General features: G+C 38.5%; 1 protein-coding gene across 2 annotated transcripts; it reads left to right on the forward strand.

Moving 5' to 3' along the window:
• The first annotated feature begins 6,425 nt into the window (after positions 1-6,425).
• On the forward strand, positions 6,426-9,210 carry LOC141658779 (uncharacterized). 2 transcript variants are annotated; one of them, XM_074465608.1, is made up of 4 exons: positions 6,426-6,731; positions 7,559-7,721; positions 8,255-8,342; positions 8,533-9,210. In XM_074465608.1, the coding sequence occupies exons 2-4, from the start codon at positions 7,703-7,705 to the stop codon at positions 8,777-8,779; spliced, it is 354 nt and encodes a 117-aa protein (XP_074321709.1). In that variant the 5' UTR covers positions 6,426-6,731; positions 7,559-7,702; the 3' UTR covers positions 8,780-9,210. The 2 variants fall into 2 exon arrangements, with proteins under 2 accessions (XP_074321709.1, XP_074321710.1); XM_074465609.1 differs by lacking the exon at positions 6,426-6,731 and adding an exon at positions 6,746-6,983.
• Positions 9,211-26,825: the final 17,615 nt, after the last annotated feature.

Consider the following 26,825-nt stretch of genomic DNA (forward strand, 5'->3'; position numbering starts at 1 on the left):
TGAATCATCACATGAAGAAAGCACATCTATATCCTTACCCTCTGGTGATGTCTTCTCCTGTTCTAAAATCTATCCGAGAGTTCCTATTTCTATTGCGGGATCTATATTTCCAGCAAATCTTTTCCGATTTCCGCTTGAAGAATTTGATGTCATTTTGGGCATGGATTGGTTACATACTTATCATGCTCGATTTGAATGTCGGGACCAGAAAATAATTCTTACAAGCCCTTCAGGTCACCGTGTGTCTTATCAAGTGGTTAAAAGACAAACCGGTGCTAAATTAATTTCTGCTATGAAGTTTGTCAATGCGATGAAAAAGGGTCATCAAGCCTTCTTGTGTATGGTGACTACTTCAGATTCTTCCTCTCTGCCTCCTAAAGAGAATGTTCTGTGGTATGTGAATTTCTGATGTGTTTCGATGAGCTACGGGAATTCCTTCGAAAGGGAAGTTGAATTTACTATTGATCTTATTCCCGGTAGGCCCTATTGCTAAAGCTCCTTATAGGCCGGCACCGTCGAAATGAAAGAGTCAAGACTCGGAATTTTGGATGATTTGATTGCCAAAGGTTTTATCCGACCTAGCTCTTCACCTTGGGGTGCTCCTGTTCTCTTTGTAAGGAAGAAGGATGGATCTATGCGGTTATGCATAGATTATCGTGAACTTAACCGGGTTACTATCAAGAATAAATATCCTCTTCCTAGAATTGATGATCTTTTCGACCAACTCCGAGGTGCTTCCACGTTTTCTAAAATTGACCTTCGTTCGGGCTATCATCGATTCCGGTCAGAAGCGACATTCCTAAAACCGCTTTCGATACGAGATATGGTCATTTCGAGTTTCTGATAATGCCATTCGGATTGACCAATGCTCCAGCAGTATTCATGGATCAGATGAACCGTACTTTCAGAGAACACCTTGACAAATGCGTTGTGGTGTTCATTGATGACATCTTGATCTATTCTAAATCTGAAGAAGAACATGCCAAACACCTTCGTGCTATTTTGGAGATTCTACGCCGTGAAAAATGGTATGCTAAATTCTCTAAATGTGAATTCTGGTTATCTAAAGTGACCTTCCTTGGGCATGTCATTTCGAAAGAGGGCGTTATGGTAGATCCTGCCAAAATCGAAGCCGTTGTTAATTGGAAAAGTCCGACCAATGTTTCTGAAATCCGTAGTGTCCTTGGCTTGGCGGGTTATTATTGGCGGTTTGTGAAGGATTTTTCAAAGATTGCTAGGCCGATGACTCGATTCTTTGAAGAAAGAGTCTAAATTTGTGTGGTCCGAGGAGTGTGAAAATGCCTTCCAGGAATTGAAAAAGAGGTTGACTACCGCTCCGGTGTTGACCTTACCGAAAGAAGGAGTGGACTTTGATGTTTATTGTGATGCTTCTAAGCATGGTATAGGTTGTGTCTTGATGCAAAAAGGGAAAGTCATTGCGTATGCCTCTCGACAGCTTAGAGTTCATGAAGTTAACTACCCGACTCATGATCTTGAATTAGCTGGGGTGGTGCATGCTTTGAAGATTTGGAGACACTACCTCATTGGAGTCCATTGTAACATCTACACCGACCACAAAAGTCTGAAGTACCTCTTCACCCAAAAAGATCTGAACATGAGGCAAAGAAGATGGTTGGAATTGGTGAATGACTATGATGCCGATCTAATTTATCACGAAGGAAAAGCTAATGTGGTGGCTGATGCTCTTAGCAGAAAATCCTGTCATTCTTTGAATTCTTTTCGGGAATTACCTCCTGAACTTGCTTTAGATCTTCAAAAATTGGGAATAAGCCTTGTAAAAAGGGGCTCTAATCATCTTAATGCCATGTCGGTAGGAACCTCGACTTCTACCGTGAGATCCGTGCTTGCCTTCCCGATGATCCTACTTTCAAGTCCATTCAAGCTAAAATTCAACTTGGGCAAGCTAAGGATTGTAAGATTGATGATGATGGGTATCTTCGCTATCATGGTAGAATCTATGTTCCGGAGGCAGCTGATTTGAGAAAAAGAATTCTTAATGAAGCACACCTCTCTCCTTACTCCGTTCATCCGGGAGGTACCAAAATGTACAAAGATTTGAGATTACAATTCTGGTGGCCTAGGATGAAGATTGAAGTTGTGGAGTATGTCAGTAAATGCCTCACCTGCCAGAAAGTAAAGATAGAGCATCAAAAGCCCGGGGGTTTGCTTCAACCCTTGGATGTTCCTCTTTGGAAATGGGAGTCTATTTCCATGGATTTTGTGATGGCTTTACCCAGGACTTCCACAGGGAAGAATCTTTGTTTGGGTGGTTGTGGACCGATTGACTAAGTGTGCTCGGTTTATTCCCATCAAAGAGACCTGGAGTTTAGAAGTTCTAGCTCGTGTCTATGTGGATGAGGTAGTGCGCTATCATGGGGTTCCTAAAGATATAGTTTCAGATCGGGACCCTCGATTTTGTTCTCGTTTCTGGACTGCATTACAGGAGGCCTTGGGTAGTAAACTATTAATGAGCACTGCTTTTCATGCCGCCACTGATGGTCAAACCGAGAGAACAATTCAAACTTTAGAGGATCTTCTTCGTGCTTGTGCCTTAGATTTCCAAACTTCCTGGGAGAAATGTTTACCTCTGGTTGAGTTCTCTTACAACAACAGCTATCAAGCCTCCATTAAAATGGCACCATATGAAGCTCTGTACGGTAGAAAATGCCGTACTCCAGTCTGTTGGGATCAAACCCAAAATGTTCCAATGCTAGGACCTGATTTGGTGACCGAGTCCATTGAGCAAGTTAAAATCATTCGGGAGCGGATGAAGGCCGCTCAGGACCGTCAAAAATCATATGCTGATGTCCGTCGTCGACCACTTTCTTTTGAGATTGATGATCAAGTGTTCCTTAAAGTGTCACCTATGAAAGGGGTGAAACGGTTTGGCGTAAAAGGGAAGCTGAGCCCTAAATATATTGGACCTTTCCGGGTGATTGAAAAGATTGGTCCTGCTGCTTACCGTTTAGAATTGCCCCCAAATCTGAGCAAGGTTCACAATGTCTTCCATGTTTCTCAGTTGAGAAAGTACATTAGTGACCCGAGCCATATCATCCAAGAAGAGATTCTTGAATTGGAGCCTAACTTGGCGGTTGAAGAAAGGCCAATTCGGATTCTTGAAAAAGCCAACAAGCAACTTAGGAGCAAAGTTGTACCTTTAGTCCGTGTTCTTTGGCGTTGTGGAAATGTCGAAGAGGAGACTTGGGAGACTGAAGCTTCTATGTTAGCTAAATATCCTGAATTATTCTCGTAAGGTATTCCTTTTTCTTACTCTTTTTCCGCGTTACTAAGTCGTACTTAATCATAATTAGTAAAGATATTATTCTTATTATAGAACTTTAAACTAAAATTTTGAAAATGATTTTATGATTTTTAATGATTTTAACATTAATGAGTGGTAAATCTCGTTATTGAAGACGTCCCAATAATGGGTTTTCTCATTTATTGGTGTAGAAATATTTTTTTTATATCTTGATATGAATGTGGATGTTCTTGTCTTATCAACAAGAGTATCACCGTTTCATTGAAAAGATACCAATATTTTTCTTATGAGTATATTATTAAGATGTTTTTTACTATAATTTCTCCTTCTAAGTTTCGAGGACGAAACTTTTTAAAAGGAGGGGTGATTGTAACACCCCGTAATTTCGGACCGTTATCATTTTGCGAAAGTAATTTATTAATCAAGTTGAATTTAATATTAATGTATTTGAAGTAATAATAATTCAATGAAATGTAATTCTATTATATTTTGAAGTAAAGTATTTATTTTGATAGTTTCGAAATGTTTAAAAATAGTTTAAACCGTGTAAAAACATTTTATTTCGAAATAAGGGCATATCGGGAAAAATGGCAATTCTTTTGAAAATTGGGCAAACGATTTTGGAAATGGGTCATATGAGTACTCAATCTTCTTGTAAACTCGTGTTTAAGAATTTTGGCAATGTCGGAATTTACATTTGACAAACGGTTCTAATTATTGTCGAAACGAGCCAAAACCGACTAATAAAATTCCGCCAAAAACCCGCTCCTCTTCTCTCTTCCACGGCTCACCTCCCCTTCCTCCTTCCCTTTAGATTTTTCTTTTGCCACTTCATTCTTCTTAGACATTCTAAACTATTCTAAAATTAAAAACACCATTTTATAACAAAACCTAAGCTTTTCTAAGCTAATTTTCATCGTAATTTACTCGTTTCTACTCCAAATTTCATAAGGATTACATATTTGGAATCCTCTCTTCATTTCCAACATCCTAGTATGTTCTAAATTCATTTGCCCTAAATTTATTTTGTCCACCATTTTTAGGGTTTTGATTATTAGTGCTTATAGTTGTGTTTTTATTGTTTATTTAGGTGAAGATTTAGAAGACGAGTTTGGAGACTCGTATATTGTTGAAGATAGTGGCTAGTTTGCACATTAGGGTTTGGTGTTCAAGGTGCTAGTTGCTCATTTTGTTGCTTAAGGTAACATATTTCGAATTACTCGACGAATTAATGTTACATTCTTTGCTTTTTGTATGATTTTGTGATTGTTATTTGAGTAGTTTATTTCACATGAAAATATGTGTTAAATTCATGTCTTTTGTATGTTAAGTTCACATATTAGTATGAAAATGAAATGGGAATGATTAATTGATGCTTAAAACGATGTTAAAATGAACCAAAACGGAGAAACGGGGAAAAGGGGTGGCGGCCAAAGAAAGGTTGCAAGGCCCACTAGCGACTTTGGGGTTGGCCCGGGTCGGCCCGTTGCTTATTTCGCGGTTTTTCATGTGTTGTTCGTCGTTTCGGGCGTATTAATGTTATATTTAGTATAAGTAACATATGGGTAGTCTTATGAAATGAATAATGTTAGTAGTAAATATAATCTTGATGGTAAAGTTATGCTTATATTGGTAGTTGACACATGTTAGGATAGGTTATAATATGAAATTGTAATGAATAGGCTTAAAATGTATTTTATAGCGATAATTGTAATGTTTGGATGATTATGCCGAAAACTAAGCCTTAGTCCCTTTGACTGAATCGATGTCAGTCAATTGTGTGATTGGTCACCGCGATTGAACCGCAGACTGTCGCGGGGTAAAAACGGGTAAAAATTCTATTTGGATGTTAATTATTGTGAAAAATGGATAATTGGCCTTATTCTTGTTTTAGGCCATTTATTATGTTTTTAGTTCACATGTGTTGTTGGTTGAATTGAATGGTTTCTTATATTGTAGAAACGGCCTTAGATTCCCTGAAACCTTTAATATTGTTAAGATTGCTTGAAATGGAATTGGTATTGAATACTTCTTGCAGGTTGTTGTGTTTGTCATAGATAGGTCTTTATAGTCTTTGACGAGTATATGTTCACTGCTTAATAGCCTTTGTGTTCCTGACTTGGTGGGTTTATATCCAAGTTGGGGCATGACCTCGTTACTTATTTTGAGTGTAAGTGGTCAGCTTAAGTACTAGCCAACCCTTTGGTGGACTCCTTAGGGTACTCACTTTGTTTTAGAAAAATTGTGGGTCTTGGGTGCGGTGGTGTGTATCCGCATGTCTAGGTCTCCTTGTGATTTAGGACTAGGGTTGTGTTGTGTCTTGGCCATGTTTTGATAGAACCTACGAGCCAAGATACCGGTTCGATTACCTTCCCTACCTCGTGGTATAGACTCGAGATTCTGAGTGACTATTGACGGTGCTAAGAACTTATGCCTGTCTTTGATATATTGCCCTTTCTTTTATGGTGATTTTATGAATTGTAATAGGTGAGATGCAAGCCGGTTACAATTGATAAAGTTTGGATTACTGCTTGTTATATGTTTCACATGATAGTTTAATTTGGTCAGTTTAGTGTTCTTATGTTAGAATATTCGATAATTAATTGATTTATGATGTTGTTTACATGTTACATTAGATGTTACATTAAATATGACATTTCGTGGCTGGGAGGACTCGAAGTTACTCCCCACTGAATTGTGGCTTTCGTGTTTGTATAAAATGTGATTGACAGGTTGATGATGATTAGATGGGGTACACGGACGAGCTAGTGAGCAAAGGAACCTTGGACTTAGTTTGGTTATATTTTGTAGTAAACCTTTAAACATATGGTTGTGTTTATATTTTGGAGGGACATATGTCTCCCTCTTTTACTTTGGTTTGTATCACTTTATTCTCACGACTTAGTATTGTTATGTAAATTAGTTTGGTAGTATTTGCAGGTTTTGGCACTCTTCATTTGGGAATGTTTGTGAATGGTTTAGAAAAGTTTTAAAAATTACAGGTTTTATCTAGTTGAACCAATTACAAACATATCCTGTCAGTTTTTTTGTAGAATTTACGTGTTTATTTAATGCTAAAAATGAGGGTGTCACATTGAAAACCAAAACCCCCCCCTCTTTTTACATACTTGTTGTTAATTTGTCACAATTGTTCTAGTTGCTCTTTTAAATTCACCATTGCAAAACCCCCATTCTCTTGGATTCAATCCCTTTGCTTGCTACTTTACTAGTTTAGAATTAGTATTAATTAGTACGTATTGTGGTATATAAATTGTTAATTTGGCCGTCTTAAATAGCGACGTTTTAGGCGTGCCAGAAGGTGAGGATTATTGGTTGGAGAATAAACAATCGATGGCACCATCGACCTTGAATTCTGACGGAAATGGTAGTGGTACTGCTAGTCTCAAGTCTTCTTGTGTTGGTAGTCAGCCGTTTCTTAGTGTCATAGGTACTTTACTCTTGTACTCTTACACTTGTAAATTTAACGCTTCAGTTGTTTGAATAGCAACTCTTATTGTCTAGATAATGCTAGATACCTCAAAAATTTCTTTCTAGTTTGATTCTTTTTTTGAGTTGTCCCTTTAATTTTCTATCAAAATTGGTCCAATTATATAAAAAAATTAACTATTTGGTTTCTGTGGGTCGTACAATGTAGATCTGCCAATGGCACTTCACCCCTTCCTCTTTATTAGTGAGCTGTGTAAGTATGTAACTATTCAGTTTCTTGGTATATGTTTTATCTCTAGTCTTTTGATTCAATAATTATCCATAAATTCTATATAGTGTTCGGATTATACTCTATACTTTGCTTTTGTATCGCTGTATACCTTTAGCCAGAAACCATAGTGGCAGCAACTTTTTTACAGTCTCTATTAGCTACTTTAGATTTGTGTTCACGTGTTTCCCTTATTGAGACTTGCTAAGAAGAATGTTTCAAGACAATTCCTTTGTGATTTGAATATGCAAACAAGAAGGCATTATAAATACCTCTAGTTTACTAGTCAATTTTATGAGTCGTGGTGTTAGAAGTATTTATGAAAAGCTCCTGTTGTGGGTTGTAACTCCTTAAGATATTCCTGCTACGGAACATAATTGTGAAAGCTTGGATTGGGGTGGGGCATCAGATATACTGTTGGGAACTTGGGATTACTGCAATCAATTTTAACTGATAACATGGTTATTTACCCTTTCTTCTGCATGAAGTAAGAATATATCGTCTTTTGGTATAAGTTTCCTTAAATTATTTTCCAATCACTTCTATCTATGTGTTTGCAGAGTTTGCAGTTAGGGTGTAGTGCACTGTCAGCTTGCTCGCTCTCCTGAGACATGCGATGATGTTTATCTATTTAACAGTGATTACGAAAATGCAAAGGGTATAAATGGGGAGTCAATGGAAAGACGATTCCCATACGATGATAAATGCCGATTAATATTAAAGGTATATAAAATCATTAATTGTGCACCGTATGTTGTAGGGATTGCCAATTCTTTACCTGTCGCTTGGATTTTTTATGTATGAAATAATTTCCACTCGAAAAAATATATCTTATGCTGAATTTCAAGTATTGTTGCTATCTGTTGAATTTCAAGTACTGTAGTTGTTTTAACACTGATTTAATACTTATTCAGGAGATTGATTATGTGGTGAAAAGAATACGGGGTATTACACAAGGCGCATACTCACATAGTGCTTTCGTCTAATATGCAGGGATGAACGGAGAAACAAATAATAGTTGGGATTTATTTTTGTTGTTAAAGATTAGCTTTTTGGCTAGCTAAGCATCTGGTGAAAAAACTTAAGATAATTAAGCTCTAACAATATAGCAGAGGTTAACGATCTTCCATAAGCTGATAGGCACAAATTGTAGAATAAGATTTAAATGAGTTTTTGCATTTTCAGGCCTCTATACTGATTTAAGTTGAATTTACTCTTAAAATTGCTCTCATACATCATTGTGTTCTCTTGTGTAGCTGCTCTCCGAACCTTGAAGTTCACATGGTTCTTGTGGAAAACATGGACTTTTAGCTTGCCCACATTGGACTCTATACAAAACAAGATGTAAGTTGTCGCCTTTTAATTTCTCCCTTCTACTCTTTTAAATGAAACTTCTGTTTTCTTTGGGGGTAATATGATGGGCAAAGAGTGGTGTAATTTCTCCCGTTTCTTGCGTAAGTGTGCCTTCGATTAATTTTTGTTTTTTGTTTCCTTGTATTGATCTGTATCACAAATTCATATCCAATTTTTACAGGAGATCGTACACTGAATATTTGAGAACGTTTTTCGAGAAGACGTTCCTATGTAGCCAGAAGCTTCTATCATCGGAACAGAGTTATGAGAAAGTGTTAGACCTGATGAGTGTATATGATTCAAATTCGAACTGGCTTGTTAGCAATAATATTCCTATCTTCACCAACATTGGTTTGTTGCATTTCAGCATTATAGTCTTTCATCTATATTGTGTTTGGTGTACTGCAGCAATTACTGCTGATCTCTGAGGGAAATGGCAGGATAGTCGAAGATCTTCCATGCTCTGAGGGAAATGGGAGGATAGTCAAAGATCTTCCAGGCGTAAATTTTTTTTATTGAGATATGAGATGCTGTAATCACGTTTCATGCATAGGGGATTCGTCGGTATGTTGAAGAGATTGTGTTCAAATATGCCTCAATTCCGTGAATAAAATTATGGTAACTGATGTTGCGGTTATAATTCTTTCCGGAGATTGAACTTTCAAATCCACAAGCTCTTGCCCATACATCTACTTGGAAGTGGAACTCGGTATCTGAATTAGGCATATTTTCAAAAGTCAAGAGCAACTTAAGTAGAATTTTCTCGTCCAACTTAGAGAAAAAGTTTTTCTATTATTTGTTTAGGATTAGTTTAGGATATTAATTCATTATATATCGTTTGTGAAGCCTTAAGTTGTTACTAGTATTGGTTGTTGATAGATATTTATTCATGAAATGATACATGTATTTAGATTTCGTAGCCAAATTTTTCCCTTACTCAAGACATGATTTCCTCATGATATAGCTGAAGCTAATGATAAATTGGGCTTCAGAAAAAAAAATACTCTTGAAAAATATATATCTTTTTAATTAAAAAATACCTATTTACATCGGTTGTAGTCAATAAACGATGTAAATAAGGTTGATATTTACATCTGTAATACCTACGGTGTTTAAGGACCCTTTTGACCGAGCCTTTGAACATGGAAGACCCTAGAAGAGGATAGGTGAGAGGCTAAGTAAAGATAAGTTTCTTACGAGAGTGGTTGCTCGACCTAGTAGAGACTACTCGGTCGAGTAGTGTGACTACTCGACCGAGTAGGGCTTACTCGGCCGAGTCTGAGAGTACTCGACCGAGTATAGCCGCTGTTGGCACGTTATTATAAAACGCAAGTTCGCAAGTCTTATTTCATTTCGACGGTTCCTTTTCACTCTAACCCTAATTTATCTCCCTCTCACCTATCACCCACCTTTCCTTACACTCTCATATAGCCTAGACTTTAACCATGGAAGGGGACGGGTTTACATATGAAGGATGCGTACGAGGATGTCATTGCTGTCACCGTCGGTCCGCGTCACTAGGTAACTCGCTATTTTGTTGTCTGTTTCGGTAGGCTTTTGGGGTACTCTTATAATAGGATATGGTTACCGTTGTAGGATTTGTCTTAGAGTCTTTCTTGGCTATTTGTGGATGTATTTTCATGGTTGGCGATAAGGTAGGTTTTTCCTACTCAGTTTATTGTTTAATTGAATTAAGATGTGTGTTGTGATTGATTGATCCGATTGATATTGTTGATTGATTGTTGTTGGTGGATTGGAGTACGGGTGTTGGAGTTATGATGGTTATTGATGATGTTTGCGAGGTGCGTCCTCGGCTGAGTGGAGTCATTTGCGGGAGTGGCTTCACTCCCTAGTTTCGCCCTCTATGGAACCCGCCATAGGAGGGGATGTGCACATTAATGGACAGGGTTATCGCTCGTTGATGAGCGGGGCTTAGGTGGGGATTGGCTGCGGTCCCCCACTGGCGGCGAGGATTACTTGTTGCGATGGGTAATCTGGCAGGGCTACACACTTTGGTGTGTAGTCGGTTACTGTGTGAGAATGGGAGACTGGAGGTGGATGTTGATCAGCTGTTTGATTTCTCTTGTATTTGTCTTACTTTGGTTAATCAGTAACTAACCCCGTGTTGTGTTTTTAAAACTGTGGTGATCCATTCTGGGATGGTGAGTAGTTTGTTTAGTAGGTACAGTTGATCTAGTTGCTGATGGGCTTGCAGGGGAATCGTATCACCACGCTACCGGAGTAAAAGTCCCGAAGCATGAGCTTAACAGTTGTCATAGCTAGAACCTTGTATTCCGTTACGTTGTTTTGTGTTGTAAAGACTTAAAGTATTATAATATAAATGCTCTTTTATTGTTTATTTGATCTACTACCTCGGGTGACCGAGATGGTAGCACCTTCATACACTGGGATGGTCCTTGGTAAGGAGTCTTGATGTACGGGGGTGTTATAAAGTGGTATCAGAGCGAAGATTTTGGAACCTAAACCAATGAATCGAATGAACATAGGGTGTCAAATTAAAATGAACCTGGTGTATGTGTGTTGGGAGCCGTATTCTATTGGTTTTGGGTAAGAAGGCACCCTCATCTCAAAACCCCGGCCCCAATCATGCTTAAGCCAGCCACATGAAAAGGGTAGATAATAGGAGTAGTTGCCTGAAAAGTGTCTGTCATGTATATTTGTTAGCGATAACTCGTGTAGTAATGTGAGTCTAATGCTTTTGAATAGTTGAGTTCGTGAATTGTTGGGTGCATGATAAAGAACGACATGATTTGAGTAAGATGGTGGATGACCATAGATTTTTGTAATTGAACATGATAAATTGCGTGCATGGAAAGTGTGGTATGTGTATAGGAATTCATCATGAGGTGTAATGCTGTAGCGTTATAGACCGATCTTTGCAGGTTGTGTAGCTAAGCTTAGTCGTGTGTGTTAGTCGTGACGTAATTGTTTGCTGTAATTGATGTGAGGAACGTATGTTGTTCGTCGACTAACTTAGCAGTGGTTATGTTGTGTGTAGTGCACTTTGATGTGGTAGAATTAAGTTCTAACGGTGACGAGCTCGATTATATGGAACTCCGAACGTCGTTATTTGTTTTGCAGGTTTGATAATTTGAAATTTTGCTCCTGTACTGTTAAACTCGACCGAGTATAGCTTATACTCGACCGAGTAGGCCACACTTGGCCGAATAAAGAGGCACTCGACCGAGTACCCCATAAGTCAGTTTAGAGTCGCTACTGATCTCTGGATACTCGACCGAGTAGTCCATACTCGGCCGAGTAAACCCGATACTCGACCGAGTACGGTTTTATCGTGACTCAACCCGGTTTGATCTAAAAACCCTATAACCTCTTCTTCTTTCTTATTTCCGCCTCCCATCTCATTCTTTCACTCTTAAAAACTTCAAAACCCTTTCTCTCTAAAAATTCTTGGGTGATTTGTTGGTAATTGATTGTGGATTTTCCTTCTTGGTTGCTCAAAACCCTAATCAAGGAAACGTTTTAACCAATTTCTTCAATTTGTTAACAATTTATGGTATGAACTTGCCCAAATTTCGAATCCCTAGCTTGTGTAATCTGAAATTGGTGTTTTTCTTTTGATATTTTGAGTTTAGTTGCTCACATACATCATCTATGCTGTCCCAAATATGATTTCATGGTTAAAATCGCTCCTTGTATGTTACAAAACTTTTCTAGGGTTTGCTCTAATTTGAATTTTTGGTCCTTTTAATTATTCTAAGATACTCTTTTAAGGATTCTTTGGTGATAAAATGCCTGCCTTGGATAGTATGTTTTGTGTTTTGTGAGAAAATGTCTTAAGGGTACACAAGTAAAAAACAGCCTGCCCCATGGTAAATTTCTGTTAAAAATATCTTTGTTAAAACTCATCTTTTTGCAGTATACCGAAATCAAAAGCCCCAGCCAAGAAGCGGACTTATGCCAATGTTCAATTGGAAACGAGTCAATCTAGCCATGGACCCGTCGTTCCTCCGGTGGATGAATACCCATCGGTAATCTTTTATGACTTCAAGCAACGTAACGCCTTTGTAGCTTTGATGAGCCGGACCAGTGTGAACCCTGACATCCTAAAGACTTTGGGGGTTAAGGTGGATATAGTGCATATTTTCCAGATCTTGGGTATGGAGGAGCTTTACCATCTACGGAAGAAGTCTTACCCCCACCTGACCTTGGAGTTCCTAAGCTCCTACGTGTATGACGTGAGAGGAAAAACTGTCTCTTTTCGTCTTATGAATGAGGACCATGAGTTGACCCTTGATGAGTTTGCCAGCCACCTGGGCCTAGAGGCGGAGGAGGAGGGATACCTTAGTGATGTAGCAAAGAACAGTGGGGCACTTCTTTACCTACCTTACCTGACTGGCCGACCTGCTCCTAGTGCTAGTGCCTTGCTGATTTATGATGTTCAGCATGTCTCCCTTCTTATGTTTCTTAGGATGATAACCTGTCTTCTGTATCCGAGAGACGATGTGAGTAAGCTGAACTCACACGAGGTCATGTTGTTGATGTCTTACCTTAACCTTCATCGGGGGAAGCCTTTCTATTATAGTGCTCCTGGGGTTGTGTGCTCTAGCTTAGAGCTTATGGCGCGGGCTCCGAACCGCCACATTTTATGTGGGGCCATAGTGACCCTTTAGCCCAGCGACTGACTGACTTTCCGGCTCCACCACTATTGGGGGATGAGTTGTTTGACACCGTACCTACTATGAACGCCAAGTATTGGAGTACCAACAGATGGCTTAGGACTTTGGACGATGGGTCATATGCATGGAGGGTGAGAGGATCCTGGTGGATGGAGCTTCGTGAACCCGCACGCTTACCCATGGTTGCCCATTTGGTTGAGTACGGCCCATGGAGTGGTTTACCTAGACCCGGGCCTCACTACTACTTGATCGACTCTACCATCCTCTTAGGTTTACTCGAGCCTTCCACGGCATGTGAGAGATGTGGGATTTATCTGTATGCATCCCTTTAACTTTAAGGATTATAACGAATTTATTGTGATGATAACTAGTCATAAAATAAATTGCATAAACAAAAGTAAAGAGATTATGAAATAACCTTCGGTCCTAGCTTATATGGCCTATGAACAATATCGCAATGATATTCTCCTATCAGTTGCACCCAAGATGATATGAGATATGCCCTTTTCTTCTTGCTAGAATCGATCCCCAAATTTTCTGTAAATTGCTTAGGGTTTTTCGTTTTGTGTTTTAGATGAGAGGCAAGAATGAGTTATAAAATTAGGTTAGAGAAATAATCACCCCTTTCCTCTTATTTACACCGAAAAAGAGAAGTCCAAAGGGAGATTTTTTATCTCCTAATTTCGGCCCATTTTTCCGAAAATAAGAGAAATTATTTTCTCTTTTTTTCGGTTTTTCTACTTACCAAAAATAAGGAGATTAAATCTTCTTATTTTGGTAGTATACAAAATGTATTATTTATAAATTGTCATTTATATCATTCCGTATTAATCAGTCTACACACACAACTGCGGTATAAACTTTTTAATGCTTCTCGTGACAATATCGTATAATATATACTTTAACTTGCTAATTAAATATAACCGATTACATTTAATTACAAATTAACATATTAATTCGTCCAAGCTAACATTATATACATTAATTAAATATAACTTATTATATTCAACTTACGAATTGACAGTTAATTCGTCTCAACTAATATTATTTAATCGGCATTAAATAATCGTCTCATCAACACATTGACTAATTGTTTAGTCATATAAGGCATCAATGTGATTACATTTCCATAACCACATCTCTCAAACACATTCTTTAGGTGTGACTTTTAGGGACCAGCTGATCATCGCCATCAGTATGATAATAACGTCAAACTTTCTAGCAAGCCAACCGTTATTAGGTAATCGTTAATCAATTTATAAATGTTATCACACTAATTTGTGGAGGACACAAGCTCCAACAAGAGACAGCAGGCCCCTCCCCCACCTCTTGAGCGCCGTAGAGTGAGACAGACTAGGGTAGACGAGGTTGAGACTGAGCCCTCTTACTTCACACCGAGTTTCTACCCACAGCAGAACTCGCCCTACCCCACAGTGCATCATCCTAGGATGCAGGTGAGTGACATGACTGAACGGATCACCACTACCTTGGTGCTCCGCAACATGCACGAGATGGCCCATAACCTCGGGGTATAGGGGACCGATTTGCACGGCCGTCTGGTGGAGGGGACCAGGAGTAGACACAGGTGTCTTCCACAACTATGGAGTCGACCCCGGCTTTTGGAGGCCACCAGAGGAGACCGAGTTTGGCTGCCTCGCGGGACCGTGGGGAGCCAACTACGGCAGTCAGCTAGGCGGAGGCGGCTACTCAGCTGGAGGCTTTTAGGGAGCAGGTGCATCAGGAGCTGGTACATCCGGTGCATGTGGTGGTGATGAGATGGAGGAGGGTCCAGATGCGTGATTTCGTTGTATTTCTGGAATTTTTTTCGGTTTCTTGATGGATATTTCTCGTCCTTAGTTGTACTCTTTTCGTTGGGATGATTGTACTTGGCCATAAGGCCGCTACTTGTATTCGTATACTATGTTTGAGACCTCGTAGACATAAACTTTCAGCTGGGAATGGCATATGTGACTTTGTGCAGGTAAGATTATTGACAAGCCGGTGCTTAATGTCGAAATTGCTCTCTAGTCACGAAAACTCGACCGAGTAGAGTTTACTCGGTCGAGTACTCTCTTATGCTTCCGAGTACCGTGGAATTGCACCTTATATCGTTGAAAATCGTTATAGTTTTAAATGGTTAATTCATTGGTTTTGAGTGTGCTTTAATATTTTGCTGGCGTCTTCGAACCTTAGTATAGGGTACCTTGTACGTGTAAATATGACCTCTGGGAGAGTTCCAAGTATGACGGTAAAGGTAATACGTGGCGTGATTGTGTTCGCAGTAGTAGTAATACCATGACGTTTCATGCTTTTGTAATTCATTAAGTGGCTTGTGGGTATCATTTCCTTGTCTGGTATTCATAAGATAATATTTATAAAGTGGTTGGTTGCTTACGTGTACAGGGGTTGTGTTTGATTCGTACCAGAGTATATGTTCTATAATTGTTGTTCGGCTTTCGGTTGACCGTAGTTTTGGATGGAACGAACTTCGGGGACGAAGTTCATTTTTAGAGGGGTAGATAACATATCGCAATATAAAAGTTCATATAAACCAAAGTTAAATCAAAGTTCCTTTGTGCTTAGCCTTCTTTCTATGTCTATCTTTTCCTTCTATGTTGTCACGAACCTAATGGTTGTAACCGACGTTAGAATTGGACGCTATATCCGGGTAATGTTGTTGTGAACCTTGTAGTGTTCGGAATTGTGTGCATCTTTTGTGTTTTGTAGTGGTGCATCTTGTGTGTCTTGTGCATCTATTGTGTCGTAGTGAACTTCGCTTAGGTGGTTATCCTCACGGTTGGTACGTATGGGTTGAACTTTGAGGACGAAGTTCCTTTTAAGGGGGGAAGACTGTAACACCCATGATGTTTAAGGACCCTTTTGACCGACCCTTTGAGCATGGAAGACCCTAGGAGGGGATAGGTGAGAGGCTAAGTGAAGATAAGTGTCTTACGAGAGTGGTTGCTCGACCTAGTAGAGACTACTTGGTCGAGTAGTGTGAAAACTCGACCGAGTAGGGCTTACTCGGCCGAGTATGAGAGTACTCGACCGAGTATAGCTGCTGTTGGCGCGTTATTATAAAACGAATTTCGCAAGTCTTATTTCATTTCGACGGTTCCTTTTCACTCTAACCCTAATTTATCTCTCTCTCACCTATCACTCACCTCTCCTTACACTCTCATATAGCCTAGACTTTAACCATGGAAGGGAACGGGTTTACATATGAAGGACGTGTACGAGGATGTCGTTGCTGTCACTAGGTAAGTCGCTGTTTTGTTATCTGTTTCGGTAGGCTTTTGGAGTAGTCTTATAATAGGGTATGGTTACCATTGTAGGATGCGTCTCGGAGTCTTGCTTGGCTATTTATGGATGTATTTTCATTGTTGACGATAAGGTAGGGTTTCCCTACTCAGTTTATTGTCTAATTGAATTAAGATGTGTGTTGTGATTGATTGATTCGGTTGATATTGTTGATTGATTGTTGTTGGTGGATTGGAGTACGGGTGTTGGAGTTGTGATGGTTATTGATGATGTTCGCGAGGTGCGTCCTCGGCTGAGTGGATTCACTTGCGGGAGTGACTTCACGCCCTAGTTTTGCCTTCTATGGAACCCGCCACAGCAGGCGATGTGCACATTAATGGACAGGGTTATTGATCGTTGATGAGCGGGGCTTAGGTGGGGATTGGTTGCGGTCCCCCACTGGCGGAGAGGATTATTTGTTGCGATGGGTAATCTGGCAGGGCTACACACTTTGGTGTGTAGTCAGTTACTGTGTGAGAATGGGAGACTGGAGGTGGATGTTAATCAGCTGTTTGAATTCTCTTTTATTTGTCTTACTTTGGTTAATCAGTAACTGACCCCGTGTTGTGTTTTCAAAACTGTGGTGATCCATTCGGGGATTGTGAGCAGTTGTTTTAGCAGGTACAATTGGTCTGTTTGTTGATTGGCTTGGAGGGGAATCGAGTCACCACGCTACTGGAGTAGAAGTCCCGACGCATGAGCTTATAAATTGTCATATAGCTAGCACCTTGTATTCCGTTACGTTGTTTTGTGTTGTAAAGACTTAAAAGTATTATAATATAAATGTTCTATTATTGTTTATTTGATTTCTACCTCGGGTGACCGAGATGGTAGCACCTTCATAGACTGGGATTGTCCTTGGTAAGGCGTCTTGGTGTACGGGAGTGACAACATCGATTCTACACCAAAATCGATGTAAATAATGATAATATTTGCATCAGTTTTAGACCAAAAACGATGTAATTAAGACACTATAAACATCGGTTTTCACCTATAACCGATGTATATTATATGCTATTTACATCGGTTTTAGAACCGATGTTAAGGTTAAAATACTATATATGTCACCCCCAGAAACATCGCCACAAAACCGATGTAAATGGGGCAAAATAACTGATGTTAATGGCGCTTTTTCTACTAGTGCGCGCATACACCAGAACACAATGGTTGTGCGGAGTGAAGACATCGTCACATAGTTAAAACTGGTCTCGCTCCCTTATCACACGCTCAAATTCCTCTCCAATTCTGGCCTCACGCTTTCTCTACCGTTGTCTATCTAATCAATCGTCTTCCACACCATCCCTAGAAAATGCCTTTCCCTACTTAAAGCTTTTTGAGAAACCACCTAATCATCTCAAATTAAGGAACTTCAGTTTCTTATGTTGCACGTGGCTTTGCCTATATGCCTCTCATAAACTCGTTGATCGTTCCAAACCTTGCATCTTTGTTGGTTATTGTGCTTCCCAAAGTGTCGATCATTGCTTAGATCCTACCATAAATCATCTCTATACGTCTCGGCATGTCAAGTTGGTTGAGGACTCCTTCCCTTTCTCTCGTCTCCCCAATACTCCTCATGTGTCTCCTTGCTTCTACGTATGACCTCTTCCTTAGAAGGCCCCTTCTTCTTATTTGTAACTTCCTTATTGCTTTCATTCCGCTGCTCTTGAAGCTTCTTCAGGCGACTAACAATGTAATACCCTGCAAACTTTTCGTTTTGGGATTTATAATTTAATTAGCCATTTTATTATTTTATTTGTATTTTAAAATCCGGTTTTATAAAATTGTGGATAATAATATTAATGTTGATAAAAATATCTGTCTTAAGTTTGTAGTAGGTTTGAGACGTATTTTTAGTGTAAAATCGACTTAAATTAAGAGTTTGGGCGTAGGATGACTATTGATGTTTCTTTTATCATTTCCTCTCCACCAATCCATTATCCTACAACCCTATCATCTCTTTCTCTTACCTAAAATCTCAGCAACATTTCACCATTACAACACCTTCACCTTCAATATTAAGGCGACTATAAAATCTTCGTTTCTTATCGGTTTTCAACGATTTCGCGCCTATCTCTTCCTCTCCTCGCCCTCCATCTTTCTAGGTAAGATATGTCCCAATTTTTCCCCTCTTTCTCCTCTGGCCGTGACCCTTAGGGCACGAATTCTTAGGCTAAATCGTTCCTTTGCGTGTTTGGTGTTAACTTGGACAATCCGGAGTAGTTTTGAGTCTGAAGTGTATTATTTGAAGAGCAAAAAGGTAACGGTGATAGGTTACTCGATATTATGTTAAATTTATGTGTGTTTATGTGGTAGTTTACTTCTTTGTTGAACAAAGTTCATACCTTTATTTGTTTTGCACCATTGTTGAATGTAACGGTTTTATACAAGATTTACATGCTTAGATTTAGTTTTCTGTGATGTATTTCTTGCCATAATGACCAAATCTATACCAAAAAAAAAGATGCCCTAGGAGTTGACTACGTGAGGTTTTTGTTAGGACCTATTTGTTGATGATGACATGCCCAATCTAATCGTGTTGCTAAGTGTACCATTTCAGGAATAATGCAACCTCCTTAAGCAAGAACTAATCAATATCAAAGTCAAGAATGGTTGATAATTTGCTACCCAAGATTTAGAGTAAATTGTGTCATCTAATGTACAAGTTAGGGAGTAGAGTATTTAAAAGCAATAACAACAGTCAAGACTACTGTTACCCTTACAAGTAACAATAGCCTGGACTGTTACCTTGGTCCGTAACACTTGAAACTCAATTTCACTTTTCGAAAATCCTTTTTATCACTTTAAATAGCTTGGATTTAAATGATAACTTTCAGATTTCTTTTTAAGAGTTGGGTTTCTAGAAAAGAGGTTTAGCTAATTATCAATTCAAATTGTTTTCTGTTTGTGCCAATTTGACTCCTTGGTCTTTTGTAAAAGAAGGAATGCTTTTTTGCCATTTTTGTGAAAGCTTGTCATCTCGTGACTTGTTTTCCACTCTTTGTTTTCTGAAAACTCAAAGGCTTCTTTTGGATGATTACAAACCTTATTTTCTTCTTTTGCCTCTAAATAAAAGCACCTTCTTTTGTGCAAGTTTGGGGAAGTGTTGGTCTTCATCACATGTGAAGACCTTTGACTCACAAACCCTAGCTTGCCTCCCCTTGTTTACCCTCTCTATAAAAGGAACCCTTCTCCTCACTTTGAAAGAAAGACTTTTCAGAGAAATCAGAAGTATTTTTGCAAAATCAGTTTTTAAGAACTCGAAATTTTCTTTGCAAAAATCTTCTAAGTCTTCAATTGTGTCAGTCGAAGTCACTGTTATTTCACAGTGCTTTACCTCTCATCTAGAAATCATTTGTACCAATAAGTTGTCCTTCTCAATTCCTTTTAAGAATAAGTCTAAGGAAACTTGGTTTGAAAACATTCTAGTTAGAGTGTAGAGTTTGCAAAATTGCTTTCAAGTTTTCAAATCCTTTTGATATTTTGCAAAGCTTTCAAAGTCTTCAAGTGTTACAATCACAGTGACTAATGCTTTAAGTATTAAAAAATACTCTCTCACTTATGAACCGTTTGATCTTGTAAGTTATCCATATCAATTCTTGTTAAAGAATCAGTCCGTGGAAACTTGATCCTTGTAAACGTTCTAAGTTAGAGTGTTGAGTTCTAGGACGGAGTAGTCCTTTAACTCTTGTGGCAACCGGAGTAGGTTGTGAGTTGTTGAGTTCTAGGACGGAGTAGTCCTCTAACTCGTGTGGCAACCGGAGTAGGTTGTTGGTAGTTCATAGACGGAGTAGTCTTAGAACTTGTGTCGCAACCGGAGTAGGTTGTTGGTCCTTTTGTTGTTAGTGTTTCAAAGTAGTCGGAGTAGATTATATCACTTATCAATAAAAGAAGATTGGACGTAGGCCTTTAGAGTGTCGGCCGAACCGATTCAAAATCGTTTTGTTGTTTATCTCTTCGCTTTTTATTCCGCTGCAACTTATTTACTTGTTTTGTTAAGATTTGTTAGTTGCTTTACTCTTGAGTAACAGTTCTATATACTGTCACATTCGTTCTGTAGCTTGTACTTCATATGCTAAGACGAATAGCAACAGTCAGAATCATTGTTATCTTCAGGCTTAAGCAAGTATTCATATTTCAATACTCATTTTCTTCGAGCTTCCGTGATACACACTTAATCATTTAATTTAATTGATGTATCCATTTGATCCTAACATTGTTCATCAACTTATCTTTAACCAATAGAGATTTAAGTTGAAATCTTAAGTTAAACTCATTCATCATTTTAAATATAACATTTGCAAAGCCATCAGTAACAGTCTATCTCACTGTTGCTCTAGTCAGTTCAACAATACGCTTTTTAACTTTCATTTAAAAGGGGTGTTTGTTAGATACTTGAGATATCATTTCATTTGACTAACTTAAATCAATTAAGTTTAGTTAAAATTTTTAAATAGTACCTAATTCACCCCCTCCCCCTCTTAGGTACTTGAATCCATAAACTCAACAATTGGTATCAGAGCCTCGTGCTCTTGATCGAGGCTAATCGTCGTAGAGTTTGATTCGTGGGTAATGGATTCCGAGAAAAACTCCAAGATCCCAGTCTTTACCGGTTCGAATTTTGGATGGTGGAAACTCAAAATGGAACATTACATCAAAAGTATCGATTATCAATGTTGGAACATCATCCAAAATTGACCTCTTGTTATTGAGGAAACCGATATGCTAACCGGTTTCACCAAAACTAAAGAGGAAAGAAATTACAATGAAAATGACTTCAAACTTGCCGAGAAGAACTCCAAAGCAATGTCAATTCTTCAACGTTGTGTTGGTGAGGGGGAAGTTAGTCGTATCTCTGGATGTCCTACGGCAAAATCTATTTGGGATTCTCTTGTACATGCTTATGAGGGGACTCCCAAGTTAGGAAAAACCGTATTGACCTTCTCATGCAACAATATGAGATGTTTATAATGTCAAAGGACGAGTCCATAAATAGCTTTTCTTCACGTTTTTCTTGTATTATTAATGAGCTAAAGAGTCTAGGAAGGAATTTCGAGTCCGAGGACATCATTCGAAAAATCCTTCGTAGTCTAACCTCTAAGTGGCAACCCAAAGTGACCGCTATAGAGGAAGCCAAAGATTTGTCAACCCTATCTCCTCATGAACTAATGGGATCACTAATGGCCCACGAGTTTAATCTCGATAAGCATTCTAGTGAGTCTTCAAAGGGAAGGAGTCTCGCTCTCACGTCCTCTCCAAGCGATGGAGAAGATGAGGAGGAAGACGAGTTTGCTATGTTCTCAAGGAATCTAGTTGGGTTGGTCAATGATCAAGAAAATAGAAAGTTCAATAATAATTACTCGAAAAAACGTTTTCCTAAGAAACGACCTAGTTCCACCGTTGGATGCTTTAAGTGTGGTGATAAAACTCACCAAGTTAAAGAATGTCCCAAGTGGGATCAAATCAAATCAAAGGAAAAACGAGATAAAGTTAAAAGGGACTACAAACATAGAGTCATGACCGTAATTTGGGGAATGTCCGACTCCGAGGAAGATGAGGAACTCATCGAGGAGCAACTAGAGTCTAAAATTTGTCTTACAAGTCATCTCAAGGACAAAGTCTCAAAAACTTCTAAAATTGAACATCTTAGATGTCTCATGGCTCACCCCGATGATTCCGACTCGGACTCCGACAATGAGGTAAAACATCTAAAAGCCAAGGTTAGATCTTACTCCAAAGAAAAGGTATGTAAGCTTCTTGACAAACTCTTTGATAAGTGTCGTTCACAAAATGATAAGCTTGATGTCATGCAAGACGAAATTGAAGAAATTGCTCAAGAAAACTTTAACCTTAAAAATGAACCGAAAGCAACAGCATGTGTCACTATCACCTCTGAGGCTTATGATGAAGTAAAAAAAGTCAACAAATTGAACAAACAATTGACTAAAGAACTTGAGTGTCTTAAGATGATCCCCACGGATGTCTCTGACCTTGAAAATGTCAACACCACCTTGGGGATGCAAGTTTCGTTGCTAACAAAGGAACGTGATGACCTTTTGAAGGACAAAGTGCTCTCAAAGATGAATTGGATGACCTAGTGGTTGAGATAATTGACTTAAGAGAAACAGTATCTGAAACTGTTGCTTCCAACAAAGATCTAGCTAAGTCAAATGAACATGTCAAACATTTTGTCAATGAAAACGAGTGTCTTAAAATTAAATTATGTGATCACAAGAAAGAAGTAGGAGTTCTTCATGAAAAGCTTGCCTTTTTCCAAAAAGGTATGCCCGATTGTAGCACTTCTAAGTCTAATGCTCACAAAAGATCCGAAGAATTCGTTGATCTAAACAAACGTCTTGATAAAATGACATCTAAGTATGAGGATTCTAAATAAAGAATTGGATACCTTGTCTCGAAACTCAATGCTCACACTCATGACTTCATAGTGAAAGAAAGGCTGTCTATGGAAGTTGAAAAGAATGATGAACTTTTAATAGAAAAATCTATTTTCAAATACGTCATTAATGACCTAGTTGATGAGGTAGAAGAACCTAAAGTAACAAGATGTCTCAACTGTCACCTCGTGAGTAACAATGAAGTCTCAAATGAACTTGTCACAAAATTATCCAAGGAGAATGAATGTCTTTAGGTTAACATAGATGCCTACAAAAGGGAAATAAGAATGCTTCACGAAAAATTTGTCAAATTTCAACATGATTCTCCCGAATGTAGTTCATCTAGTTCTAAAATCATTCACCTAGACAAATGCATCTCGAGTCTTAAGCTTAATGTTCAACAAAAATCTGAAACTTTCATAAAGCTTAAATCCGGGTATGACATAATGAAAAGGGAGCTTGAAAGCTCTAAAGAAAGAAACAAGTATCTCACTTTCAAAGTCGAGGAACTAAACAAGGAACTTGTTGAGGCTAAGTATGTTTCAAAGAATTGGGAAGGAAGTCAAAATGTTTTAAACTTTCCAACAAATCAGCCCAAAAGATGTGATAAGGTTGCCGGTCTAGGCGTTAAATGGAACAGTCAGTCCGACTGTTACATCCAGAAGCCTAAACCCGACTTTAGGAGAAGGAAATATGTTGGTCTTCCTGAATACATTATTTGCAACTATTGTGGTAAGAATGGTCATGTCTTTAATGCTTGCAAGAAAAGACATAATGACATTAACAAGAACATTAAAGTTGTAAAGCAAATGTGGATTAGGAAAGACATTGTGAGATATGTTGATCATAAAAGGGGACCCAAGTTTGTTTGGGTTCCTAAACTCAAAGTCTAATCTTGTGTAGGGCTTGGTGAGAGGCGGCCGCAATTGGTACTTGGATAGTGGATGCTCTCGTCACATGACGGGTGATAGAAACCAATTCCTCTCACTCAAAGCTTATGATGGTGGCACGGTAACGTTTGGTGACAACAAAAAGGTGAAGTAATAGGCATTGGAAAGGTTGGTAAGTCATCGTTATTTTGTGTCGACAACGTGCGGCTTGTCAAAGGTTTGAAGCATAATCTCCTTAGTATTTCTCAACTTCGTGATAAGGGTAATATTATTGAATTTAGTGCTAATTTGTGTCGTATTGTTGATACTACAACCCATGAGGTTATTCTTGAAGGTAGACGTGTCAAAGATGTTAACCTAACCGATTTGAACATGCTATCCGGTCATACTATGTCTTGCATAAGCATACTGAAAAATGACTTTTGGTTGTGGCATAAATGATTTGGACATGTTAGTACTAAAACTCTTAATACCCTTAGAAGACTTGACCTAGTTGAAAGGTTTCCTAACATGAAGTTTGAATTTGATAAGTTATGTGATGAATATGCTAGATACAAATATGTTAGAAGCTCCTTTAAATCCAAAAAGTATACATGTCATATTTGATGAATCTACCATTCTTGGACAGGTACAAAATAAGGATGATGATGATGAGGATTTATTTGAGATTGGTCTTGTGAGAAAAGACTTTGTGTTTGCGGATGAGGAAGCTCCAAACAATGACGCCCTGCAACAGACAGACGGACTATTACCATCCAAAGGAAATCAACAATCCAGGGGGAATACGTGGTAACTCTACTGCCACCGTTTCCTCTCAGGATGCAACAGACCCAACGACTGTTGCTTCGACCTCCAGAATTGAATCAACTCAAAACAGTGCTGATAAGGACCACTCTAAAGAAAAGGAAATAGTCACTGAGACTGATACTTCTGAGGGGGAACAAGAAACCATTGTTCCAAAGAAGCGGAAACATCAAAGCTCTCATTCACTCTCAAATCTCACAAGCGATCTCAACTCGGGAATTCGAACAAGTTCATCCCTCAACAATCTCGCTCATCTCAACGAGTATTGTGCCCACAATGCCTTCCTCTCTAAAATTGAACCCGCCAATGTAACAGTCGCTCTGACTGATGCAGATTGGTTGCTTGCCATGCAAGAAGAACTCAATCAATTCAAAAGAAACGAGGTATGACACTTAGTCCCTAGACCGCCTAATCGTACCGTCATTGGTACTAGGTGGGTCTTTCGCAATAAGTTTGATGACTCAGGAGAAATTGTTAGGAACAAGGCTAGGCTAGTGGTGCAAGGTTATAACCAACAAGAAGGTATTGACTACGATGAAACCTATGCACCGGTAGCTAGACTTGAAGCCATACGATTACTTATAGCTTTTGCGGCTCACAAAGGCATTAAACTCTTCCAAATTGATGTTAAAACCGCTTTCTTAAATGGATATTTGGAAGAAGATGCCTTTGTGGAGCAACCTCCGGGCTTTAAAGACAATGATTTGCCTAACCATAGTTTTCAAATTAGACAAAACTCTTTAAGGTTTAAAACAAGCACCTAGGTGTTGATATGATAGATTGTCTAAATTTCTTATTGAAAATGGTTTTAGAAGAGGCTCCATTGACAAAACAATGTTTTTAAAGTCACAGTCATCTGAATTGTTGGTTGTCCAAGTATATGTTAATGACATTATATTTGGTGCAATAAATGAACTCCTTTATGTGTACTTTTCAGAACTAATGAAATCGGAGTTTGAAATGAGCATGATGGGTGAGTTAGGATTTTTCCTTGGGCTCCAAATCAATCAATCAAAGGATGGAAACATGATCCATCAACAAAGTACATTAAGGAAATGCTTAAGAAATTTGGGATGACAAATGGTAGGTCTCATGATACACCTATGGTAGCCGGGTCTAAAATGGACAAAGATGAACTCGGTAAGAATGTTAGTGAAAAGGTGTATAGAGGTATGATAGGCTCACTTCTTTACTTGACCGCAAGTCGTCCCGACATTCTCTTTAGTGTTTGTTTATGTGCTAGGTTCCAAGCAAATCCGAAAGAATCTCACTTCAAAGCCATTAAACGAATTCTTCGGTATTTGATTGGAGCACAAGATCCCTACTTGTGGTACCCCTTACATTGTCCATTTGACCTTATAGGTTTTTCCGATGCGGATTATGCGGGTTGCACGCTAGATCGAAAGAGTACATCCGGTATTGCAACATTCTTGGGTCCGTGTCTCATTTCATGGGGCTCAAAGAAACAAAATACGGTGGCTCTTTCAACGGCCGAAAGTGAGTATGTTAGTGCCGCACATTGTTGTTCTCAACTTCTTTGGGTAAGACAACAACTTCTTGACTTTGGAATTATTTACGACTCCGTTCCCATCATGTGTGATAATACGTGTGCAATAAATATTTCCAAAAATCCGATTCAACATTCTAAGACTAAGCATATTGAGATTCGTCACCATTTTATTCGTGATCACGTAGAAAAAGGGCATATTAAACTTATTTTTGCAAAAGCAAAGATCAAATTGCCGACATATTTACTAAACCACTTGCAAGAGAACAATTTGAAAAACTTAGGTTACAAATTGGTTTAATTAATTGCATGTAGTCTTTGTGTGAATTCATCTAATCCCTCATATGATTGACTAGAACGGGTTTGCTATCTTTTATTCTAGTCTATTCATTCCATGTTATGTCCATAATCGATAAACCGTGTTTGTGCTTAATAATCACTCAACCGCATGTCTAGTCTTGTGTTTAATGGTACATACCCTATTGAATGAGGACACATCCCCTCTCAAAATCAATACGAATACCAACCCTTTAAACAACCTTCCATCAATCATCAAGTACTTCTATTATTCTTTGCTTTATTATTTGGAATCATCTTCATAGGTATAATTCTCTCTTAACCTTATTTAATTATTGTTAATCAGTTTAATTTATTCATCATGTTTTGCCTTGCTAGTATGATTGACAACCTTGTTAGCATGTTAAACTTGATAATGAGTGAGTAGTTTCCTTAACTAGGGTAAATGGGGAATTAGAGGAAACCAACATGGGGATTGATTCATGCTTAATCTAATATGTTTTCATAATTAATTTGCTTGCTTGTTGTGATTTCAATTTATGCACGTGTTATGTTTGATGAAATGCGAGCCTATGAATCCTTGCATTTTTTTACCCATCACTTATCTTTTCAATGAGACTTTTAAG

This window comes from Silene latifolia, chromosome 6, assembly GCF_048544455.1.
Source record: "Silene latifolia isolate original U9 population chromosome 6, ASM4854445v1, whole genome shotgun sequence".
NCBI classification, from domain to species: Eukaryota; Viridiplantae; Streptophyta; class Magnoliopsida; order Caryophyllales; family Caryophyllaceae; genus Silene; species Silene latifolia.

Excerpts from the sequence above, each read along its gene's own strand:
- LOC141658779 (XM_074465608.1), top strand. Across the intron at positions 8,343-8,532 it reads GACTCTATACAAAACAAGAT|GAGATCGTACACTGAATATT; the intron begins GTAAGTTGTCGC and ends CAATTTTTACAG.